This window comes from Zalophus californianus, chromosome 2 (assembly GCF_009762305.2).
Source record: "Zalophus californianus isolate mZalCal1 chromosome 2, mZalCal1.pri.v2, whole genome shotgun sequence".
In the NCBI taxonomy this organism is placed as follows: Eukaryota; Metazoa; Chordata; class Mammalia; order Carnivora; family Otariidae; genus Zalophus; species Zalophus californianus.
Window position 1 is genome coordinate 195,788,664 of NC_045596.1, and position 24,783 is coordinate 195,813,446.

Consider the following 24,783-nt stretch of genomic DNA (forward strand, 5'->3'; position numbering starts at 1 on the left):
TTCCGCTCAGGTCATAATCCCGGGGTCCTGAGATGGAGCCCCGTGTTGGGCTCCCTGCTCCGCGGGGAGCCTGCTTCTTCCTCTGCCCCTCCTTCTGCTCTCCTGCTCTCTCTCACTCAAATAAATAAATAAAATCTTAAAAAATAACTCTGGTTTGTGACATCTAAATGCTCACGCAAGGTTTGTTTTTTCTCTGGCTATTTGGACCAATTCTTAGGGCTTAGGTTTGACTCCAGGATTATGAGGTTGCTGCTGACTTTGAATGAACCCAGGAAGAAATTAAGATTCTATGAATGTATCCGGAGCAGGGCCAGACAGGATTCTGTTTCTGCTGCCCAGGATGAGGTAGGTTTTCTGCATGACCGGACCTCCTCCAGGTTTTTATCTGCCCCTGTCATTGTGCCAGGCCTCAAAGGTACAGGGAAGTTATGGGGGCAGAGGCTGTGGTTACTCAGGAAGGCCATGTTCTGGTGGAGAAATACAGCAGATTCTTATAAATGAATTCCATCATGTCACTCCTCCTTAATAAAAAGGAGACACAGTTATTAGAAGTTAGATAAAGGGAGCAGTGGGGCGCCTGGGTGGCTCAGTCGTTAAGCGTCTGCCTTCGGCTCAGGTCATGACCCCGGGGTCCTGGGATCGAGCCCCGCATCGGGCTCCCTGCTCGGCGGGAAGCCTGCTTCTCCCTCTCCCACTCTCCCTGCTTGTGTTCCCTCTCTCGCTGTGTCTCTCTCTGTCAAATAAACAAATAAAATCTTTAAAAAAAAAAAGATAAAGGGAGCAGCAAAACCCTAAGACAGGAACAGAGATAACATTTGTTTTAAGTCAGAATTATTGAGATATACCTTACAGTGAAATTTTATTAAAATTTAGTGTACAATTCTTCCTTCCTTCCTTCCTTCCTTCCTTCCTTCCTTCCTTCCTTCCTTCCTTCCTTCCTTCCTTCCTTCCTTCCTTCCTCTCTCTCTCTCTCAAATCAACCTGTAAGGGGTTTGTGCATTTTATTCATGTTCCCTAAGAACCAACTTTTGATTTCATCTTTCCCCCCTATTGATTTTCTGTTTAATTAATTTCTATTATCTTTATTAATCTTCTGCCTTTCTTTTTTTAAGATTTTATTTATTTGAGATAGAGCATGAGAGAGAGAGCATGAGAGAACACAAGTGGGGGTTAGAGAGAGAGGGAGAAGCAGGCTCCGCACTGAGCAGGGAGCCTGATGTGAGGCTCGATCCCAGGACCCTGGGATCATGACCTGAGCCGAAGGCAAAGGCTTAACCGACTGAGCCCCCGGCGCCCCAATCTCCTGCCTCTCTTGTTTTAGATTGAATTTGTTCTTCTTTGACAATTATTAGCATATAGATACTATAAATTTATTACAGAATGCTAATTTGGCTTTATTCCACACTTTCTGATATGATGTGTTCTCTCTCTCTTTTTTTTTAAGATTTTATTTATTTATTTGACAGAGAGAGACACACACAGAGAGAAGGAACACAAGCAGGGGGAGTGGGAGAGGGAGAAGCAGGCTTCCCGCCAAGCAGGACCCTGGGACCATGACCTGAGCCGAAGGCAGATGCTTAATGACTGAGCCACCCAGGCGCCCCTCTCTTTTTTAATCAATTCAAAATGCTTACTCACTTTTACTCAGAGTGTATTGTTTAATATCCAAATATATGAGAATTTTCCAAATACTGAATATTAGTTTCTACTTTACTTCTATTAGGGTCAAAGGACATACCCTGTATGATTTGGATAATTTTGTTTATCAAGCCTTGTTTTGTGGTTTATATTGGTAAGTACACACTTAAAAAGAATGTTTTTTTCTGCTGTAGTTGTGTGAAGTTTTTAAATAATATTAATTAGATTAAGTTGGTTGTAATATTATTCAGATCTTTTATATGCTGAGTGTCCTCTTGTGTTACTGATAACTGAAAAAAAATTTTTATTGAGATGTAATTGACACATAACATTATATTAGTTTCAGGTGTACAACATAATGATTCAATATATGTATATATTGTGAAGCGATAGCCTCCGTAAGTCTCAGTAACATCCATCACCACACACGGTTACAAATTTTGTTTCCTTGTGATGAGAACTTTTAAGATTTACTCAAATATACAGTATCATTAACTATAGTCATGGTGCTGTACGTTACATCCTGAGGGCTTATTTATTTCGTAACTGAAGTTTGTACCTTTTGACCCCCTTCACCCGTTTCACCATGCGTCCCCACCCCTGCCTCTGGCAGCTGCCGATCTTTCTCTGTATCAATGAGTTCAGGTGGTGTTTTTTTTTTTTTTCTTTTTTCTTTTTTTCTTTGGGTTTCATATATCAGTGAAATCAGATGGTATTTGTCTTGTTCTTTCTGACTTATTTCATTTAGTGTAATGCCATCAAGATCCATCCATGTTGTCATAAATGGCAGAATTCCCTTTTGTGACTGATATTCGTGTGTGTGTGTGTGTGTGTGTGTGTGTGTGTGTACATATATCACATTTTCTTCATCCATCCATCCCTGGAACCTGTGAATATGTCACCTCACACGGCAAAGCAGATTGAGGTGGAAGGCGAAGTTGAGGACGCTAATCAGCTGATCTTAAAATAGGGACAGAATCTTAAATTATCCAGCTGGGCCCAATGTAATGACAAGTCTCCTAAAAAAAAATGGAAAAGGGAGGCAGAAGGTAGGTTTTGAGTGTTAGGATGTGAGAACGACCAAGCCTGTTGCTGGCTTTACAGATGGGCGAAGCACGGTTACCCAAGCTGCCCAGGCGCTGCCCGCCACTGCCATCCTAGCCACGGGGAGAGGGAACCATAGAGCTTCCAGAAGGGAATTCAGCCCTGCGGACACCTTGGTTTTAAGCCATTGAGATCCATGTCATTGGCCCTTTGGTTAAATTCTGACCTACAGACTTGTCAGATAATGAATTGTAAGCCACTAAATCTGTGGTAATTTGGTAGGGCAGGCCTAGGAAGCAATGCAGTTCTTTACAGGATGGAAAGAGAAGCCGAATGACCGTGCCCAGTGAAAGGTGGGAATTTGAGAAATTCCATGGATCTCAGCCAGGAATACAAGAATACGCCGGAGTGCTACCTTGGGAAAGAATGCAGAAGGATTGTCTTGTATCTGGGTGGGTGTTGCTCTGTCCCTGATTCGGGTTTCTGGTGAAGTCTGACTGATGTGGGTAAATCTGATTGTGCAAGTTTCCTGTACATTGCCCCTTTGTCAGGGAGGGAGACCCCACGAGTCTGCATGGTATGAGGTAGCACATTTTCCCAGAGGAAGGAGGAGCAGCATCCTCAGATGAAGGGTTGGGGAAGCTCATCCCGACCCGATAGAAAGATGGGAACCAAACAGGTCTTGTGTTTGCTAGTTTTGCTTTATTATTTATTCAGGACCCAATAAGAATCCCTGTGAGAAGACAGAAAAAGAGACCCAGCGAGAGCGCACAAAATAGAGAATAAAACATCCACAGAAACACAAAGCTTCAAAAAGACTTCATCATTCCTTGGGTGTAGTAGGCTCGATGACGGGCTCATTCCCCATGGGCAGGCAGCAGCGTTGACCATTTAAACATATCCCAGCCTGGCGTTCTGATTCAAGGCAAAATTCCTGGCAGTCACCGTTTGGACGCTCACAGACCTCCTTGAATCTGCCCCTGGCTGCATAGAAAAGAGGGTGTTTGTAACTGTTTATGTCTCCCTGAATTTTTATTGGATTACTTGGTACGAGGAGTGTTTGGAAACAACCTTGGGCGAATTGTTGTTGTTGTTGCTATTTAATTTCTTATACCAGTGCTTAAAAAATCTGCTTTCACTCAAAGTTTGGATCTTGGGCATTCTTGGAAGTCAGGCAATATCGGGTGCGTCTGAGCAGCGAAAGCCTAGACCTGGATGACCCTGCCTCTGCGGAAGGCCTATGGGGTGTCTGCTGAGGCCAGTTTCCCTCCTCCTTATCTCCTATCGCTGATGGCAGGGATCAGCTTATGTAGTATCTTGTGCTGCTGATTTTCCTAAAGCAGAAGAAACTTGTTAGAGAAATCTCTGTGTTGGTGTGTGTCTTTCAAAAGTGCGACTACAAGAGAGATCAAAAAAGAGGAGACACTTCAGGGAGATTGTTAGTGAGGGCATTTTCCCTGGGGAAGGGAACAACATCCCCACATATCTCGTACGTAGATAGAGTCCCTGTCCCGTCAGCTCTTGTCTGTCTGAAACCGGCCTCGGCGGTTGCAAGCCTGCTCTGGAGAGCACTGCATTAATGCTTCTTCGCAAGGGCTGAACAGATACAGTTGTCACAAACATTGAGTAGTGTTTGACCTGTGTTCTCTTACTGTTGTGGGGCGAGCCACACACGATGAGGTGCTCAGGTTCAAAAGGGGGGGGCACTTTTGAGTCATCTCCATATGTAACAAAGTGCACCTTTCCCATGACAACTTCTTAAGCTCTTTGCTGATATTAAGAGAGGGACCCACGCGGGCACTTCTAGGTGTTTGTCTTCTGAAACACAAAGGCCAATCCTTGGAAAGCTTCAGATCGGTAAAGGGCCTTTATATACATTCAGTAAATGCCTATCAAATGAATCGAACTGAAGTTCAAATGCATTCAGTCGAATTTAACTCTTCAGTATTCACAAGGCAGTTAGTTAATGGATGTGAAGATCAACCTCAGATTTTTACGGAAAATGTGAACTGGGAAATAATTTTAAGGGTACTTTTTTTTCCTGGGGGTTTTTAAAGATTTTATTTATTTATTTATTTAGGGATCATGCGTGAGTGTGCACGTGAGTGGTGGGAGGGGCAGGGGTAGAGGGAGAGAGAAAATCTCTAGCAGACTCTGTGCTGAGCCCGGAACCCAACATGGGGCTCGATCCCATGACCCTGAGATCATGACCCGAGCTGAAATCAAGAGTCAGACGCTTAACCGACTCAGCCACCCAGGCCAGGCACCCAGTTTTCTGTTTTAAATTGATGATCATACTAAGGCTGAGCACTATGTAGAAACGAGCTGCAATCTGACTAATCAGTCTGGAACACCCCGTCATTCTGGACTTCTTCCGTTCTCTGATGGTGTGGTTTCCTGTTTGACCTCACTTTTTGAGGAGGCATTCTTTGGGCACAGGAATCACAGCCTATTCCACCCCCCCGCCCCATCCATACCAGAACCTGGCTGAAGGCTTGGCATATAAGAGGTATTGAGTAAGGGACTGGGAAGTCATTAATCAGAGCTACTGCCCATCCTGTAACCCACCCCCTACGCAGATGTGTCCTGAAGTTCCTCATCCCAGCACGTGTATCAGAAATGTTTTTGCCTCAGCTTTTCTCATCATCACGCTACTTTCCCTTATTTGGGTTCAGTGACAGTGGAAACAAAACAAAACAAAAATGAATGTGTTTTCAACGGTTGGAAGACTTGTTTAAAAGTTTCTTAAGACTTGGTGAAAAGCATTCATTTCCTAGAGATAGGGACTTTCTTCCATCCACCCCATACGGTTAGTGAGGGTGACCGCTTAGTGTCTACTAATCAGACGGTCTTTAGCAAAGCCACGTGGACACTTACCTTTTAAGCGGAAGTCACCAGCTTTGTGTGCTCCCGAGTTAATGTCACTGGATGTGGCATCACCTTTCACCCTCTCTAGAGTCAGAGAAAGGAAGCAGCACGATGGACCCCTGAGGGACAGGGAGCTCATTCCTTCGATGTGGGGGGAAGGACTCGCTTTTCAGGGCCTTGATTTTTCCTCTCTAAAACATGAGAAATAGACTAGACCATCAAGACCTTTTTGAATCTTATCAACGACGGTGAATGATTTTATGCTATCTGTACCTATCACAGCTTTGGTGCTCATTGTAACACGGATAACTCTTCTTTTGTTTTGCTTAAAAAAAAATACTTTCGCGTTTGTTTAAAAAATACTTATGCTTCCCTTTAAACAAGAGAAAGCATTTTCAAGTTAATTCACAACGCGCTCCGTGAGGCTCTTACGTATTTAGCTCTTCACAGAGGGATGGGGTAGCTTAGCCCCAGCCCCGGGGGCATAGTTCCAGACTGTTGTTCACCCCAAAACTCTTGGGCGTGCGGGTTAGTGGATATACTTCCCACACATGCACACACACACACAGTATTCCTAAAGGAAAGATTCAGATGAAAGCCTTGGACAGACAGCCTCAAACACTCTCAGTACTGAACTGCTTCCAGGATTTTCCTTCCAAAGCTCCTCGGGTCAGACCTTCCAAGTCTTAGGTCCTGAAGCTTCAAACCTTGTGTTCCTTTGGGCTTTTGTCTTTCTTTTGGTCATGGCTATTCCTCATTTAGGAAATCTCTCCTTCATCTGTGCCAGGGCTGTCTTCCGGGACTTGGTGACCCTCCCCTGGGCAATACAGCAACCAAACTTCTTGGGAGTCCGGGGCCATCAGAGCTTCCTTTGTATGCCTGCCTCCTAGAAGGGGCATCCGCTACTGTGGGTGCCTAACAAATATCTGAGCACCCAAACTGGTTTCTCACCCCCAGACTCTCCACACCAGAAACTCTCCCCCCACCCCACTTCCTCCAGATTAGCTCCCCTGAAACCAAGTTGCAACCACCTCATAAGCTGCACCCTCTGCACCTCAAACCTGAAGGATGACCTACCCGATTAGCAGTAAGCAATCCTTTAAGACCCAGCTAGAAAAGTTGGGATTCACCAAGAATAGGCACGTCTCCCATTATATTTTCTGGTGGAAATTGTGGGGAGCATCCTTTTGCAAACAACATAAAGCATAGCCATCAACAGTTCCTTCAACTATAAGAGGACGGTCCCCCCTCCACACAGCTATGCCTGTTTTCCTGTCCCTTCCTCATCCGTGAGGTCCTGAATTCTCAGGAACAGAGAGAAGACGACATTCCCCTTGATGTGGAGCAGGAGGTTGCTTCTTCCTCCTTGGATCTACATGTGTCGAGTTCTAGGAAATTGAATGACCCTGGGTGTGTTGTCCCTTCCTTGGGTGAAAGTGAGGAGTGCCCCCCCCCTCCAAGTTACATGTCTGTGCCGGCCACCTTACACCCGTCTGACCCATGTTTGCAGGCTGAATGAAGGAGGACACATCCAGTGCCGTGTCATTTCTAATGCCTGTGTTTAAGTTCTACTGTAGAAGACTAGATGTTGAAAAGGAGGAAGAAAAACCAGGGCATTGGGATGGAGTCTCGAGGGACAGAGTCAAGTGCAGGAGACCAACAGTACAAAGGAGTAAAGGGTTGGCTATGTCTTAGACTGGAGAAAGCCTTTCAAGGAGATGCCCTTGCCCGTCCCTCCGCCGGGGGCCCCCACGGCTTTGGCGTGGCTCTTAGGGTTACTAACTTTTGCTGCGAGTAAGTGGAGGACTTTGGAAACTAAGATTTACTAGAAGAATGCCCCCCTCCTTTTTTTTTTTTTTTGGTTATCTAGATCTAGAAACTGCCCGGAAACTTGCCTAATTAAATCCACCGTCAGGGGTGGAGCAAAGAGGGTTTTGAGCACTTGAAACACCCCTGGCTTTGCTTCATCTAACCGAGAGCTGCTGGGGGGGGGCGGGGAACCGTGAGCCAGCTAGCTGTGGGTGGCAGCCCCCGGGGCCTCCAGATTTCCTCCGAGGCCCCTGCTCCGGCCCCAGGTAGCGGCGACTTTGCTCCTAATACTGGCAGCCTGTATGGCCTCAGGCACTGGCCTCTTAGCAAGGCTTCAGCAAAGTGTCTTTCCTTACCTGGTAGAGCTTGGCTCATAAAGAAGAGAATGGTAAAGAGGAGGGCCACAGGCCTCCTGGCTCCTGAGAGGAGAAAGCCTGGCTTCATTTCCAACAGGCAGAGGACACTTCCGTCTGGGGCTGTCTGGGGCTGTGGCAGAACGTCTGTCTGGGTGACGGGCGCCCTTGCCCGCCTCATGCGTGACACTCGCGGACAGCAGGGCGCTGTGCACACACAGTGGCCTTCGTGAGAAAACGGAGAATCCTTGTTCTGTTGGATCCTCAGTTCATGAGGAGGAGGGGGTGCCCAGTGTTGACCAGAAAAGCTTGCCAAATGGGAACGAACGCTACGAACCACTGGGCAGCACATCAAAGGGCGCAAATAGCACTGTCTGTCCTCAGTTACAGTGAGAAACCAGTCCGGTTAGTTAGTGACCAGACGTTTTGTTAGGGAATACTGCCCAGGCTTTGCTAGTGAGGAGTCCCCACGTTCACTCCCGGTCCGAATGCCCTCAGTGCTCTGCGCCTGGCACACCACTCGCCACACCGTGTGTAGTTTGCCCAACACACCCTTACCTCCCCCACGAAGGTGGGGGCTTCTTCCTTGCTGGGACCATGCTTTGGTCCTCGAAGCAGGAATCATGTGGTCAGGTACGTTCAAACCCTCCTCCTCCTCGGGTGGAACAAGGCAGGGCAGTGAAATGTCACTGAACGTGGAGGCAGAAGGTCTGGATTTAGGTGCTGAGTCTCCACAGCTGCCATTGACTAGAGGTATGGACCTTGGCAGGAAGACTGTCTCCCTTGGACGTCAGCGGCACCTACAGAGATGTAGTTCTGTCAAAGCCAGCCCAGGGGGCTCTTAATCACTATTGTGCATGAAACTAACAGGGAGAGTGGCTTTCTCATGCAGACACTTAGACCCACTCCCAACATTTTCAGTTTGGTAGGGTGGAGTGAAGGCTACAAGTCTGCTTCAACCAGTTGCCCCAGTAATTCTGAAACTCATTCTGGAATACTTACTGGAAGATACCAACTTAAATCATCTCTCAGATTCTTTCTAGTTCGAATATCGGAGAATCCTGTGTTCTTTTGTCTTAGTAGAAGTCTCATGTGTGGCTTTTGTGACTAACAGCCTCATGTGTGTGCACGCATGTGTGGAGCATGGAAGGGTAAAGCACACATCTTAATCCGTGCAAAACGAAATGCCAGTTTTATTTATTTTTTTTAAGATTTTTTATTTATTTATTCATGAGAGACAGAGAGAGAGAGAGGCAGAGGGAGAAGCAGGCTCCCAAGGAGCAGGGAGCCCGATGCGGGACTCGATCCCAGGACCCTGGGATCATGACCTGAGCCGAAGGCAGATGCTTAACCATCTGAGCCACCCAGGCGCCCCGAAATGCCAGTTTTATAACAGAACTCAGGAACTGGCCTGGAGGATTTACTGAATTGCCAGGGCAGTCTGTTTGGAAGAAGGCTGTTGCAGTGCTAGAGGCTAGATGAGACTCCAAACTAAAACAGTGTGAGTGTATAGAGGGGAGGGAAAAGAGTCAAGAAATTCTAACCCCATAGTGATGTGTGTGGAGAAAGTGGGCATATATGAGTTATCTAGTGTTTTCACTTGCAGTGCCTAAGTAAATGGCAACAATATTTGCTAAGATCTGAAATAGTCACTGAAGTTAACTGGAAGCCAGCCTCCAAAACGGCTCTTCCCGAGCTCCCTGCCTAGTGTTCGTACCCTTGTCCAGTTTCCTTCCCTACTGAGGGAGCGGCGTGTGTAAACGGTAGGGTATTGCAGAGACAACAAGTGTAAGTTCTGACGGCTCGTGAGAGGTTATAGCTTCAGGCCTGAGTTACTGGAACACTCACTCTGGGTAAAACCAGCTTACATTTGACAAGGACACTCAGACAAGACCATGGAGATGTCTGCATGGTGAAGAACTAAGGCCTCTTGTGAGTGAGCCATCTGGAAAGCTCGTCCTGTAGACCCAGGAAGCCAGGGCTGGCAGATCCCAATCTCCTTGCTTTCCAGCCCAGCATCAGCATTTCTGTGACACCCAGGGAAGCACAGAACATTTCCAGAGGTTCGGGCAGGCTTTATTAAGACATCCTTGTGCATCTATTTCAGAAATCTGGGTCCTGGGGTCCTGAGGGTAGAAGATTCTGTGAGGGCTCACGTGGGTGGGAAACTCTCTCCAGCCTTCTGGCCAAGAGCACTTCCTGGGCCCCCAAGTTGACCTAGAACATATTTCCTCTAACAAAACTCCTGAAACTGATAAGCTTTCTGAAAGGTTTAAGTCCCTCTGGAGACAGGGGCTAGCTTCTGCTGGCAGGGAGACTTAGAGAAAGCATCCCTGTCCAGCCTCCACCTCGGGGCACATTTGTAAGCACCCTTGAAGGCCCAGCAACCACGTGTTTGGTCTACAGGTGAAAGCAGGGCATCTCCGCCCTGTCAGAACCAGTACAAAGCTTTTTAAGTGACCTCTGGGGCCGAGGAACCACTCCTGATTGCATGGACGGGGTAAGCAGCATCTGGGACCCTCCTGAGACTTGGGGGGACTTTCCTAAATCACCTCAGGGATGCCAGGACCACTGGTTCCTGCTTGGAATGGCAGGGGAGCGTGTCCCGGGCCCACCAGAGCTTCCTCAAAATGTTCTAGGTCGGTGTGCGCTCCGGAAGCGGCCGTCGCCGACAGAGGAAGCACGCGGAGGGCGTCCCGGGATGCCGGAGGGCCTGGGGATGGTCCGCTTCCCCAAGTGTACCGCGAAGGCGGTAGCTGTTCTGAAAGGCGCTGGGGAGGGCGACGGGCCCCCAGAGCACGGCAGAATCTTCTAAATTTTCCAAGGACCTCGAGGAACCACAGCTGCCAGCCCGTGTCACCCCCCTGCTGGCGAGGAGACAAGAAGACCACACCTCGCACGCACAGACCCAGGCGGAGAGAGGGCACCTGTACGTCCTGACCAGGAGGGGCCTGGGAAGAGCGGCCCCCAGAAGGGCAAGCAGGCAGAAAGGGCTGAGCTAGTGCTGGGTCTTAAAGTTCCGTGAAGACAGTGCTTCTGCGTGCAGTGGGGGACAGCTGTGGCTCTGGAGCCCTGCCTTCCTGCGGGGGGTGAGGGGAGCCCTGCCTTCCTGCGGGGGGTGGAGGGGAGCCCTGCCTTCCTGCGGGGCGGGGGGAAGGAGCCCTGCCTTCCTGCGGGGTGGGGGGGGAGCCCTGCCTTCCTGCGGGGCGGGGGGAAGGAGCCCTGCCTTCCTGCCGGGGTGGCGGGGGGAGCCCTGCCTTCCTGCGGGGTGGGGGGGGAGCCCTGCCTTCCTGCGGGGCGGGGGGAAGGAGCCCTGCCTTCCTGCCGGGGTGGCGGGGGGAGCCCTGCCTTCCTGCGGGGTGGGGGGAAGGAGCCCTGCCTTCTTGCGGGGGGAACCGTGCCCAACCAGCCATTGGCCCAGTTACGGAAAGCTGCGGAGTGTCCTGTGGCGGGCAGGAGCAGAGTCCTTCAACCTACCCTCAATAAGAGGTCCATGCACGAGTCTCTGTGCTCCCCGTGCCCCCCGGAGAGCCCCCCTTTTCCTCCTGCAGCTCACGTTTGCCATCATGACACACAGGACATGGTGCAGTCCTGGGACTCTGATCCAGTGCCCCCACATCAGTGCCTTGTCCTTCCCTCAGAGGAGTATGTACTATAAGCTCCATCTCCTTAGTTTAATACTGTAATTACTAAAAACACTAGTATTTCTCTTATTTTGTTGATTATCATGATAGTTCTGATGGTTGTTCATCATTAATTTCTGTAATTAGCATCCTAGCCTTGGCTCACGTTTGCGGTAGTTCTGCAACACTGAGTAGAGGCTCACTGTTTGTAAAGGCTGCATGATTTCCTGAAGATGGAAAAACGTAGCAAAACCCTCGAGGACCCAGTAGCCATGTTTGCTGGCCTCTAAGCCCCACTGAGGGTCTTCCTGGCACATCAGAGTCACCGCAAAATTTTCTGAGTTAATCCGCCCCCGCAGGCAAGGACGAGTCACGGAATGCCATCCGGGGCATTCCTGAGACTCTTCTTTAGGCAGAGAGGGTATCGGGGGACGACTCTTGAGCGGCTGAGCCCCAAAAACTGTACAAGTCCCCTCAAGGTGCCAACAACCTCTTCTGGCATTGACGACCCAGGAAGACCCATCACAAAATTTTCTCCTGAGTCTCCTCAAGGTCCCGGGCACTGCCCTACTGTTCTGGAAAGGACGGACAAGCACGCGCCTCTCAGAATTTTGTATCGGCTCAGAGCCCAGAAGTTGCCGTCGCCACCACCGGAGGCACAAGCGTGTCCTAGGCCTGCCTGAACCTCTGGAAACATTCTGAGTCCCTTCGGGTGCCCTGGAAATCTGGTACTGCCCTGGAAGGCACGGGGCTGGGGACCCTGCAGCAGAGGCAAGGGCAGTGTTGAGGGGGGCAGGGCGTCCTTGAACCACTTGTGTGGGCCTGTCGCCCCCTGCTGGTCCAGGCACAGTACTTGCAAACACCTTCCTACAACCCCTCTGCTGAGTCGCGCTGCCCACCCACAAACAGGACCCCCAGGGCTCTGTGGGGAAAAGCTAGCAGGAGGGCATCGAGGCAGTGAAGCCTGAGGCAATGCTGGGGCTGAATGGAGGTATTTTTCCAGTGGATCTGACTGGCCAAAGATGTTCTTGTTGTAAATGTGCCCAACATCTCAGGAGGGCAGAGGGTGCCTTTCCAGGGGTGCCCTGGTTCCCTCAGGTCAGGGCCTGCCACGGCAGGGGACATGGAGTCTTTCAGGAGGTCCTCCTGTGAAAGGGCACTAGTCGGTACAGCTGGATCCTGGGGGCAGCTGGGCGTTTGTGTGTCTGCTGGAGACCCTCATAGTCATCTCTGGTAACCAGACGCCCTTCATGAGTAGAGGAACTATACTCATTGCTGTGGACTAGAACCACAGTTATAATCGGTAATAACAGTGGTCGTAATACGAACCGATGAAGATCAACAATAATGATGCTCATCGTTATGATACGAACACTAATAACCATTGACAATATTGACAATAATACTCAACTGACGGACTTGGGACACAGAGAACAGATTTCCCTTAGTGAATAATAGGTACGGATATTGGGCCTCCTGGGGTAGTTTTGAGTCCCAGAAGGCAAAGACGAACAGCCAGAAAGAGAAGAAAATCAGCTTCGAGGTAGGCATGTGCAAACACACGGACTCCTGGGTGAACCTTGGGTTACTAGGCCTACGGGGGACTTCTAACGTACCCCTTGTCCTGGGCCTCCATGCCAGCCAGCACCTGGCAGCTTTCAGGAGATGAGACAGCTGGCTGATGGGGCAGGGCTCCCTCCCGAGAAGGCAGGGCTCCAGATCCACGCATGGCGCCCAGAAGCACAGACTATGACAAACAGTAAGCCCCCGGCATTGTGTCATCGCAAACCGTCTGGTGCCCTTCTGCTGTCTGCTCTTCCATGGCCCTTCGTGACTGATAACGTCTGGGTATTCGTATCTCCTCCAACAGCTGCTGGAGGGAGTCACCCTTCATTCTTCCCTACCTGAGGGAGTGAAACAGCCAAACCCCGCGTCCCCGGGTTTCCTAGAAGCCTCTGTGTTTGCTCCAACAGGCCAGTCACCCTTTCAGTGCCTTTGCATATTGCTCCAGTCTTTCCCGGACACCCGAGGAGACTTAGAAAATTTCCAAAAGCTTAGGAATTCTGGGAGGCTCTCTCTGTGCATCTTTTGCTGTGGGCTCCTAAACAGACTGAGAAAATTCTGCAGAGGCTCTGGTGAGCAGAGTAGAGAGTAGTTTCCTGCCATTCCAGTTACAAAGCAGTGACTCCTGGGCCCTGAGCTGATTTACTAAGAAACCTGAAAACTCAGTTGGGTAACAGAAGCCATTCATGACCCATTCCAGCCCACAGGAGGGGTTTGTGGACCTGAGTTAGTACTTAAAAAATCTTTAGGTGGCCCAGTTGGTGCAAGGAAGCCTTCCCTGGGGGCTGCAGGTGTGCATATAGAGTTGCTGGCATGTGGAGGATGTGTCTGATATTTTCCAGAGCCTAAGACAAGACCAGAGTGTCCTTTCCAAGTCTCCCCGGCTGGTGTGAGCAGGTCCTTGCACCAGGAGGGAACCCAGAATACTTCAGGGGGCCCATCCTTCAAACTAGCATCAGGCAGTGCATTGGGAGCCTGGAGGTCCTGGTTTATGTATGTCTGTGGGTTCCCTTTATATCATCTTCAGTAGACTGACAGCCTTCACAAACTGAGAAACTGTATACCACACTGTATAACAATAATCACACAAAAGATTCGTGATAAGAACTGTAATAATAAATGGTGAATCACAACAGTAACAGTCACAATGATGATCACGATGATACAAATGTTAATCAGTTTAAAGAAGATAATATTAAAGGAAAGAGTTGGAGATTGAGAACGGATTTCTTTGAGTAAATGACAATGTACTGATATAGGGCCTCATGGTAGAGTTCGGAGACAGAGTCCTAGGACTGCACCACGAAATGCGGTCTGTGATGGCAAAGAAGGGCGGTTGCAGGGAAAAGGAAACAAGCCACATGAGGCCATGGGTGAAAGTGGGGCCCCTTGCACCAGCACCAGAACACATCACTACCGAGCATCGGTCAGGGACCCTGGTCCGGGTCCTGCCAACCACAGGCCACTCAGAAGCTTTCTGTGGTTCTGCCACACGGATGGCTGGGCAGGGCTCCCAACCAGGAAGGAGTGATCAGACCCACACCGCCCCCTCCAGGTTTCAGAAGCCCCGCCTACATGGGGCATTGAGCCCCCAGCTCTACATCAGATTCCACCTCCTGTCTCCCCATCTGCCATCTAGTTTTCTCGGGCCCCATTATGTTAGCAGTATCTCCGTACCATGATTTCACCACGATTGGAGGGCATCATCCTCGGTACTTCCCCACTAGCAGGGGGCAAAACAGGCCGGCACCTGTGGTTCTGGGGCTTCCAGAGAGGACTTAGACGATTCTGAGTTTACTCAGACTGGCAGATAGCCCTCTACGGGACTTGTAGTCAAGCTCCAGGCTTGCACACCTGAGGTGCTTAGAAAATTTCCAGAGGTCATGCAGTCCTACTGGTTCCTAGAGCTCAAAAGTGAACCTAGAAAAATCTGTGGAGTCTCTGGAAGAGGATGAAGAACTCTGCTGCCAGTCCAGAGAGAAAGGAGCAGTTCCACTGCCTGAAAGAGACTCCTACTTCAAAGTTCTTGGGTTGGAGGAGAACACTGAAAAAAACAGAAACCAAAAAACTGTGCCTTAAACCAGTGGAAATTTCTCTAGGACAATACTGGGCAAAGCCTGAATCCAACCTCAGGAAAATAGAATTCCCTATGCCTTCCAATGCTGTCATGATTCACTAGCCAAAACACAGAACGGGAAGGCCACCTGCTCAACCATTCAGCCAAGGACATCCCTGCTCAGGTGGCAATGCACATTGGCAAAGTCCCACATGTGGGAGAGGGCCAGGGGTAACAAGAGGAATAACAAGAAGGGTAAGAGGTCTCTTGATGTATCCCAGTCAACAAGTGTTGACACACGAGCATGCACACACGCACACACAGAGTCACTCGTGGATGAAGAAATGAGGGCAGAAGGTTTGTCTTTGTGTATACTGGTGCCAGTAGGTAGTGGAGACAACGTCCCAGGGTGAATTCATATGTAGGAGGTATTTTCTGACATGGAGTAGTCTAGGCATGTGGAGGGACTGTCTTTATGTCTTTCTGCATGTGTTCATGGGACATTAAACTCAGTGTGCATCCGTGTATCCTGGGCTTTGGAGTGTAGGTCTCCACTGCAAGATTTCTGGAGAGGACTGGGTCTGAGGACATGCCAGTTGTGGTGTTTGGAAAGTCAGCTGATGCTGGGCATGGGATGTTTCCATTTTTGCAATATGGGACCTATGTTCAGTGACTTAGAAGAACTGAATGTGGAAGTGTTTGCATGATACGGTGGGTAGGGGGTTTTGTTTTCACGCTTCCTACCGGTATTGAGTGTAAGTTCAATTTTTGGCAGGTTGTCAAAGTAAGTTCAATGGTGTGTTCTTAAGGGGCAGTGGGGCTGGGCCATCTACATAGCTTTTGGCATGTTTATTATACATTTTGTGGTTCACCTGGGGGTTATATGGGATAAGTGTGTGCATCTGGGACTGCAGGTGTGTGTGCATATTGCCTGGCCTTGGTCAGATTTGGGATTTTGTATTTGGACACAAGTTTGTTTTATATGCATTCAGAAATGAGAGGAGTATGTATTTGTGTACTATATGAAGACGGTATTTCAATTCATAGGCTTTTGTGGTTAGAAAGACTGCAGGTAAATGGTGTATTCGAAAATTAGGAGCAAAGGACCCTCTGCTTTAATACTGGAGGTTTTTACGGAGATGTAAATGAGTCAGGAATAATTTTTTCTGATGTTCTAAGCCAAATAGTATTAATATCTTATAAAGTCGTCCCAATTGCCACTAACAAAAAAGTCACCTGCCACCTTTCATTAAAGGAATAGCAAAGATGATTACTGAGGGCTCCCCGCTGACATACACACCCACCATCTCTGCCAGCGCTTGTGCTGTCGGGGGCATCCCAAGGGACCAGGAACACATTGTGCTGGCCGTGAGGACCCAGGGAGGGCATTGTTGGCCCTCCAGGACCAGTAAACTTTCTCAAATATATTCATGGACATAGAAACTGCTCTTGTCCTCCTGAAAAGGCTGGAGAGGGTGAACTTGCAGCCAGGAGCTTCCTCAGAATTACCTGCATCAGCTTAGAGCCCAGCGCCCTCAGACCGCTATAAGACATAAGGACTCTGACTAGGAGGGGCTGGCTCCTCGGGAGGCTGGAATGAGGGAGCTCTCATGAACCTGGAGCTCCACCGTTCACTGTCCGATCTCAGGAAGGCCATTTGGAGGGACTGGCCTGGAACATGGCTGGAGAGTGGATTTTCATCACAGACCCATTGTTTGTGTTCTTCATCTCCCACTTTTCTACCTCTGGGTTGTTGTGCTTTCTTCACTTTCAACATGGCATGATTAGAGTATTAATATACACACCCACACGTGAACGTATTTTCATCATGAAAAAAAATGAGACAAATGGTGTCTGAGCATTCCAAAGGTCTCAGCAGAATCTCAGGACAAAAGGCAAACGAATGTCTCAACACCGGGGGACACCATATTCACAAACTTCATACTTTATACCCTCTCATGTGGTCAAGTCCCCAGGTAGGGGAATCAGAATCCCCAAGCTCAAGCTCCTTCATTCCACCCTCCTAAACCCAACAGAGAAACCGCTTCATTCCACAACAGCTCCCTAGTATGACTCACAGCACAACTGTGCTCTCAGCTGAAGGCTCCCTCAGATGTCAGGATATTCAGGGCACTTGACGGTCACATGTACTAGAACTAGAGTTGACCCAAGAAGGGAGGGCATCGTCATCCCAGGAATGATGTGAACACAGGTTCTCTTACACACATGCATTCCACCTGCTCGTCAGGCCATCAGAGTGACCCTCTTCAACGTGCCATCCTCCAGTCATCATGATTATGTAGGGCTGTGTCAGTTCCTCAAAAGGGGACTCATTCTTTAGTGAAGGCATTTTTCTTTTTTTCCTTTATTTCTCATTATTTTTTTAATTCTATTTTATTCTGTTATGTTAGTCACCACACAATACATCATTAGTTTTTGATGTAGCGATCCACGATTCATTGTTTTCATATAACACCCAGTGCGCCATGCAAAACGTGCCCTCCTTAATACCCATCACCGGGCTAACCCATCCCCCACCCCCTCCCCTCTAAAACCCTCAGTTTGTTTCTCAGAGTCCACAGTCTCTCATGGTTCGTCTCTCCCTCTGATTCCCCCCCCCCCCCCATTTTCCTCTTCCTTCTCCTAATGTCCTCCAGGCTATTCCTTATGTTCCACAAATAAGTGAAACCATAGGATAATTAACTTTCTCTGCTTGACTTATTTCACTTAGCATCATCTCCTCCAGTCCCAACCATGTTGATGTAAAAGTTGGGTATTCATTCTTTCTGATGGCTGAGTGATATTCCATTGTGTATATGGACCACATCTTCTTTATCCATTCATCTGTTGAAGGGCATCTCGGCTCTTTCCACAGTTTGGCTATTGTGCACATTGCTGCTATGAACATCGGGGTGCATATGGCCCTTCTTTCCACTACATCTGTGTCTTTGGGGTAAATACCCAGTAGTGCAATTGCTGGGTCATAGGGTGGCTCTATTTTTAATTTTTTGAGGCACCTCCACACTGTTTTCCAAAGTGGCTGTACCAACTTGCATTCCCACCAACAGTGTAAGAGGGTTCCCCTTTCTCCACGACCTCTCCAACATTTGTGGTTTCTTGCCTTGTTAGTGAAGGCATTTTTCTAAGGAACGCCTGGAAAATATTTTTTCATTTTAACAATACTGTAACAAAAACATGGAAGTAATTATACTTCGATGCACTCTTTCTCTTCACTCCTCAGCTTTCATGGGACCTCATTCTCAGCCAACGAAATAGAGATTCAGAGGTGTGGACAGACCTTAATCTACTAAGTCACCATCTTATGAGCTTGGCTTTTCATAGGGAACTTCCAAACAATGCGCATCTTACGTGCACCCACGTTATCACTTCGGTCGACTTCCAGCCTCCTGAAGCATTCTATGTGTAAACCAGAACACAGAAGATTTGATGGAGAAGGTGGGTTGGAGGGTGGATGGTTTACACTGGCAGAACTGTTATCACTTGACTTCTATGTAGAGAGAGGGGGATGGAGACTGAATGGGGGAGAGGTTCAGGTAGCTGGATTCCTTGACCCCAAATCATATACAGCCCTCCTTAGCCTGTGTCCAGTTCCGCACAGATCTGAGATGAGTCAGGTGAGCTCAGGTGACGTGATCTCCGCCCCGGAGGCACTGTGGGCAGGGCTCCCCCCGACCCCCTCCATAGGATCCCCAGTGTTTACTGTTCCCCTGCCTAAGAGAACATTATCCTTCCAGAACTTAAATCTATGAGTCCAGATATTTAATATTTTTTAAAAAATGTAAAAGTTGGAGAAATTTGTGTAGGTTTTGGGAAAACCAGAAGAGTTCTTCTTTGGGAATCATCTTTGAGAAATTTCTGCAGCAAGAGTAGTTGGGATTTAGTTTTGCCAAATTCCCTCTAGCATGAACTTCAGAATTTATGAAGGAGACAGAAAAGGAGATTTTCACTTACCTATTTCACAATTAATATTTAAGGGTATAAATGAGGCAACTGAAATCTGAAAATCCAGTTTTACTGTGCTTTTTACTGTTCTCATCAGAGACCAGACATTTCAATCAGGTGTATATGGAAATAATGAAAAACTAATACTGTCCACACTTGACACAAAACATTTAGAGATAGAAAAAACGCAGATTAAAACATCTGACTTTTCCAAAATTAAAAATGTTCTTTCGGGTAACTCCGGAGTAAAGATAAAAAAATGTGAAATGTAGTAAATCAGGCGATTTGCTGATGTCATGCACATTTGGCTCAAAGGTATTTGAATTTATACATATTCTCCAGATGTGCGCAATCACACCAAGGCCTCGGCCGTGCCCCGTCACTGCCCGATGCTGGGCCCGCGAAGTCCTTCCGCCGCCCCGCGAGCAGGGAAGGTAAACGGAAGCTACCTTCTGTGGTTTCGCACAGGTGAGTTCGGCGTTCACACTCGTCCCACCGAAAAAGAAACAGACATTTAACAGGTGGAGCTGCAGACGTCCCTGCCCCGCACACCGCCGGCATCTGCGCACAGACGTCTCCGCACCCGGGCCGCCCCTCCGAGCCCGCGGACCCACAGGCACGCACAAAGGGTTTTTTATTTAAGCCGTTCTCAAACTGTTGAGAAGGAAGTAGCTCCGCACTCCACATCGCCGGCGCCAACGCTAAGCTGTTAGCTCAGAGTACCCGAATCATTAACTTGAACCAGAGTAGGGCAGCCCGCCCACAGAACAGCCTTGCACATCCCCCAGGCCCTGTGGGCGGAAGTACGCGCAGACTCGAAACGTCCTGGAGGTGGGGCGGAGGCACGCGCCCGCCTCGCACAAGCCCCTCCCTCCAGGCCCCGCCCCACCCGCGCTCGCCGTTTCCGGCCCACCCGGAAGCAGATTTCCCGGATGGAAGGGCGTCTGCGCTGGCGTGAGTTTCAGCAGTTCCAGTTGTGCCTCGCACGTCGCTGCCCTCAGCGTTGCGTCTTTCACGCCCGGAGTCCCGGGCCTCGCGAACCTTACAGCCCCCACCTCCGCCAGCCGTGCCCGCGGGGAGCCCCGCCCGGTCGCTAGACGCTGTGCTGCTGGTCTGGATCCGCGTCTGTTTCCGGTAGGCTGGCTCCCGAGCAGTCTCCGCCCCAACTCTTCTACTTCTGTTCTTTCCACCGTCTCCCCTCCGCACCCCGCGCGTGCCAAGTCCCCACTCGCGAGGTGGGTTCTCGCCCTTCGCGGCCCCGGGAGGGCGGCACCAGGACGCTTCGCTTGGCGCCGAATCCTGTAGACGCAGTCCTGAGTCCTCCTCCACCCGTCGCTCGGGGTCGGCCTGGTTGCTCCTCGGGCCCCTCCACAGTCACCTCCCCGGGGAAGCCCCGTGCTGAGGCGCTCACCGCCCCGGTCCTCTGACACCCCTTGTTCTGTCCCATCCTTTCCCACTGGCTGTGCCACCAGGAAGTGTGCTTTCCCTGGGCAGGGGCATCTTCATTCTCTTCCTGTGAATGTGGAGTTGGGGCAGAAGGATCAGGGGAAAGAGGGAGACCAGGGGAGAACCAGGGAAACAGAGCCAAAGAGAGGGGCGAGAAAAAGCGGGGGTAGAATTGAGGATAGGGAAGTGGGTCCGATGGGCTTAACTTTCTGTATTAACAGCCAAAGTTTAGTTTAACCAGTTCGGCTAATACTCCACATCTTCTTTCTCCCCTCAGGTGACCTTTTACCGCAGTGGGCTGTGAACTGTTTCCCAGGTGAGTACGTTTATGTTCTCTTTGCCCTGTCTCTGGAAACGATCAAGGACATGCTGGATTGTTGTGGAGCTTTGTTGAAAGAGCGCCCGTCTGTTCATAACGGAATAAATTACTCAGCTCTCTCCATCGCTGACCTTCTTTCAGTGTTTTCCAGTGCTACTAATTAGGTCTTCTCGATTTCATATTTTTTGATAGTTTAATAGGATGTTCTGGAAAGGAGGAATTAAATATTAGAGATTGTGAGTAAAACCATGACAGAGAAGCGGCTCGTGCTCAGGAATTGAGATATATGATCTGAAACCTCTGGGGTAGGGGCGTAACGGGCAGAACCTGCCACACTATCCCATCCAGGCCATGTCGTTCCTGTGAGGACAGTGCTGTTCCTCAGGGGGTCGCAAGATAGCTTGAAAAAAGTCCAGACTTTTTAAACCAAGCGTAGCCCAGAAGCATCTCTCCGAGGAGGAGGGAGGCAGAAGCGCGCTGTGTGAAGGGAGTCTGGAGAGGCGGTAAGAGTGGTGTGGGGGGCTTCGGGACCCAGGAATGGGAGAGAGACTGAGACGCTCTGGCGCAGGAGAAACGGAAGTGTCTGCTCTGACCCTGTGCTCAGCAGCTACTAGCAGAGACTGTGGGATCTGTGTTTTCAAGGGAGCATAGGTCCAGCGCATGTACTCACTGCTGCCACACTGCGTGGGCTGCACTAGCATAGGAATGTGTTCTGAAGAAACAGGCAGAAAAATCCATCTGTTGATCTTCATACAGGAGTTTAATGCTCCTGAATTCACCAGTGTTTCAGCGAACAGTGGGGACTGTCTTTGCCACATAGCGAATTCCTTCTTGTTTGTGGCTGCAGTACAGCCAAGTGTTCTGTGGACTGGAAGCCCTACAAGTCATCTCCACACTCAGAAGTGACTCTCAAGATTGGTCTTGCCTGAGAAAGAAGCTCTTCATGTGTCCTTTTGAATTTAGTGTTTCCTTGTTTCATTCTTTAATCTTTTATTTAATCTTTCTTTTAACTTTTACTAATTATCTTATTTGTAAAACTTGAAACGTCAGTTAAACTCTTGCTTCCTTTTACTTTCTCAGTTTGTAAAGTTGAACAATTGGTTCATTCATTTTCAAAACTTCTTTAATAAGTATAAAATTTAAACATTTTTTTCTTCTTTTAAAAAAAGATCTATTTATTTGAGAGAGCACGCGCCCACTCCAGTTGGAGGGGGCAGCAGAGGGAGAGAGAGAATCTCAAGCAGACTTCACTCTGAGTGCAGAGTCTGATGTGGGGCTCAATCTCATGACCTGAGCCGAAATCAGGAGTCAGATGTTTAACTGAGTTACCCCCGCAGGTGCCCCTAAAGATTACACATTTTTTTCAAGATAATAACTGCGGCCTTATACCATGGTTTTGACATTTTTTCTGGAGGGTCAAACAGTCCTAGGACATCCTCACTGAGTCTCACCTATCAGCATAGACCTGTCAGTACAGGACTTTCAACATTCAGGAGGCTCATCCATGAATTAATGTCAGCAAGAATGATGCCCATGAACTAATGGCCCCCCCCCAAAAAAAAAGACGAGTGGGATGAGATAGTGTGAGATGAAGACAAATGCTGATGAATGGGCCCCACCTTTCCCGTGGATTAAAGGAGACAAGAAGGCAACAGCTAGACATAACAGCAGCCCAGAAACACTTCCTTTTTTAATTCAAATTTCAGATTGGAAGGTATCCTAACATTTAAGTGCTAAGAGGATCGATCAAATAGAGAGGGAGTCAAGTTATTACAAGTAATAACGTAAAATTCATGATACGGCAGGAAATAACAGGACTCAAACACAGAGTTAGAGATAAACAACCTAACTGAGAGTAAAAGTAATTCCTCACCTGTTAACGGGAAGATGGCATAAACAGGAGATGCGAGTGCAGGAATACGTCAGTGGTTGAAAGCATCTACCTCCAAAATTACCTACCTCATTTGTGAAATAAGTTACCAACTATCCGATGAATGAAAGAGGAAAGACAAGTCTATGGAAATTCATCTGTCAAAGCAAAGGTTTGAAATAGCATTTATTTTCACATGGGAGTTGGAAATGACATGCAAGACCTAATAGGACTGCCAGGTTTTTTTTGAGAAGTGACTAAAATGACAGGAGATACAGTGGACTATTTATTGTGCTCCTTACTGGAATTATTTCATTGTGGGAGCTAGAAGATTTTTTTTTTTTTTAAGCCAGAAGATTTTATCTCTGCAGCAGTAGAAATGCCACTTAAATGTATAATTCAGTTGTAAATGAGATACTGATGAAACTATTTACTACACTGTGTTGTGTGTTAACATTTTCTTTCCTGTTAGCCAAAATATAAAGTATAAGGTTGGCTTCCGATTTTAATTAATTAGTAAATTCTTTTCTAAATTTAAATTTTAGGTAGTTAACACTATGCAATATTAGTTTCTGGAGTACAATTCAGTGATTCATCACTTACTTACAACATCCAGTGCTCATCATAACAAGTGCCTTCCTTAATAGCCATCACCCATTTAGCCAGTCTCCCACCCACCTGACTCCAGAAGCCCTCAGTTTGTTCTCTGTTGTTGAGTCTCTTGGCTTGTTTCCCTCCGTCCTTTTTTCCTTTCCCCCTTCCCATATGTTCATCTCTTTTCGTTCTTAAATTCCACATATGAGTGAGATAATACAGGATTTGTCTTTCTCTGACTTATTTCACTTAGCATAATACACTCTACTTCCATCCACCTTGTTGCAAGTGGCAAGATTTCATTTTTTTTTTTTGATGGCTGAGTAGTATTCCATTGCATATATACACACCACATCTTTATCCACTCATCAGTTGATGGACATTTGGGCTCTCTCCATAGTTTGGCTATTGTTGATAAATATCGGGGTGCATGTCCCCCTTTGAATCCGTACATTAGTATCCTTGGGGGAAATACCTAGTACTGCAATTGCTGGATGGTGGGGTAGTTCTATTTTAAACTTCTTGAGGAGCCTCCATACTGTTCTCCAGAGTGGCTGTACCAGTTGGCATTCCCACCAACAGTGTTAAGAGGGTTCCCCTTTGGCCACATCCTTGCCAACACCTGTTGTTTCTTGTGGTGCTAATTTTAGCTATTCTGAACAGGTGTGAGGTGGTATCTCATTGTGGTTTTGGTTTGTATTTCCCTGAGGATGAGTGACGTTGAGCATCTTCATGTGTCTGTTGGCCATCTGGATGTCTTCTTTGGAAAAGGTGTCTATTCATGTCTTCTGCCCATTTCTTAACTTGGTTATTTGTTTTTTGGGTGTTAAGTTTGATAAGGTCTTTGTAGATTTTGGTTATTAATCCTTTATTCGATATGTTTTTTGCAAATACGTTCTCCCATTCATAGGCTCCCTTTTAGTTTTGTTGGTTGTTTCCTTTGCTCTGCAGAAGCTTTTTATCTTGATGAAGTCCCAATAGTTCATTTTTGCTTTTGTTTCCCTTGCCTTTGGAGATGTGTCTAGCAAGAAGTTGCTGTGGCCAAGGTTGAGGAGGTTTCGGCCTGTGTTCTCCTCTAGGATTTTGATGATGCCTGTCTCACCATTAAGTCTTTCATCCACTTTGAGTTTATGTTTGTGTATGGGGTAAGAAAATGGTCCAGTTTCATTCTTCTACATGTAGCTGTCCAACTTTCGCAACACCATTTCTTAAAGAGACTGTCTTTTTTCCATTGGGTATTGTTTTCTGCTTTGTTGAAGATTAATTGACCATAGGGTTGAGTGTCCATCTCTGGGGTCTCTACTCTGTCCCATTGATCTCTTTGTCTGCTTTGTGCCAGTACCATGCTGTCTTGATGATTACAGCCTTGTAATATAGCTTGAAGTCAGGCATTTTGATGTCATCAACTTTGGTTTTCTTTTTCAACATTCCTCTGGCTATTCAGGGCCTTTTCTCGTTCCATACAAATTTTAGGATTGTTTGTTCCAGCTCTCTGAGAAATGTAGATGGTATTTTGATAGAGATTGTACTGAATGTGTAGATTGCTCTGGGTAGCAGAGATATTTTAACAGTATTTATTCTTCCAGTCCATGAGCCTGGAGTGTTTTTCCATTTCTTGGTGTCTTCCTCAATTTCTT

At 47.9% G+C, this 24,783-nt stretch overlaps 2 protein-coding genes across 2 annotated transcripts in view; one reads left to right on the forward strand and one right to left on the reverse strand.

Annotated features, from left to right (window-relative positions):
- Window positions 1-3,425: 3,425 nt before the first annotated feature.
- DEFB108B (defensin beta 108B) lies at window positions 3,426-7,893 on the reverse strand. The gene is made up of 2 exons (XM_027598594.1): window positions 7,716-7,893; window positions 3,426-3,666 (listed from the first exon to the last, which is right to left on the reverse strand). The coding sequence occupies exons 1-2, from the start codon at window positions 7,891-7,893 to the stop codon at window positions 3,506-3,508; spliced, it is 339 nt and encodes a 112-aa protein (XP_027454395.1). The 3' UTR covers window positions 3,426-3,505.
- Window positions 7,894-18,831: 10,938 nt separating this feature from the next.
- Window positions 18,832-24,783, forward strand: part of LOC113924605 (zinc finger protein 705A-like) — a 37,543-nt gene continuing 31,591 nt past the window's right edge. Inside the window, exons 1-2 of the mRNA XM_027598588.2 lie at window positions 18,832-20,051; window positions 20,641-20,679. The gene's annotated coding sequence lies outside the window, so the exon portion shown is untranslated. The remainder of the gene's footprint in view (window positions 20,052-20,640; window positions 20,680-24,783) is intronic.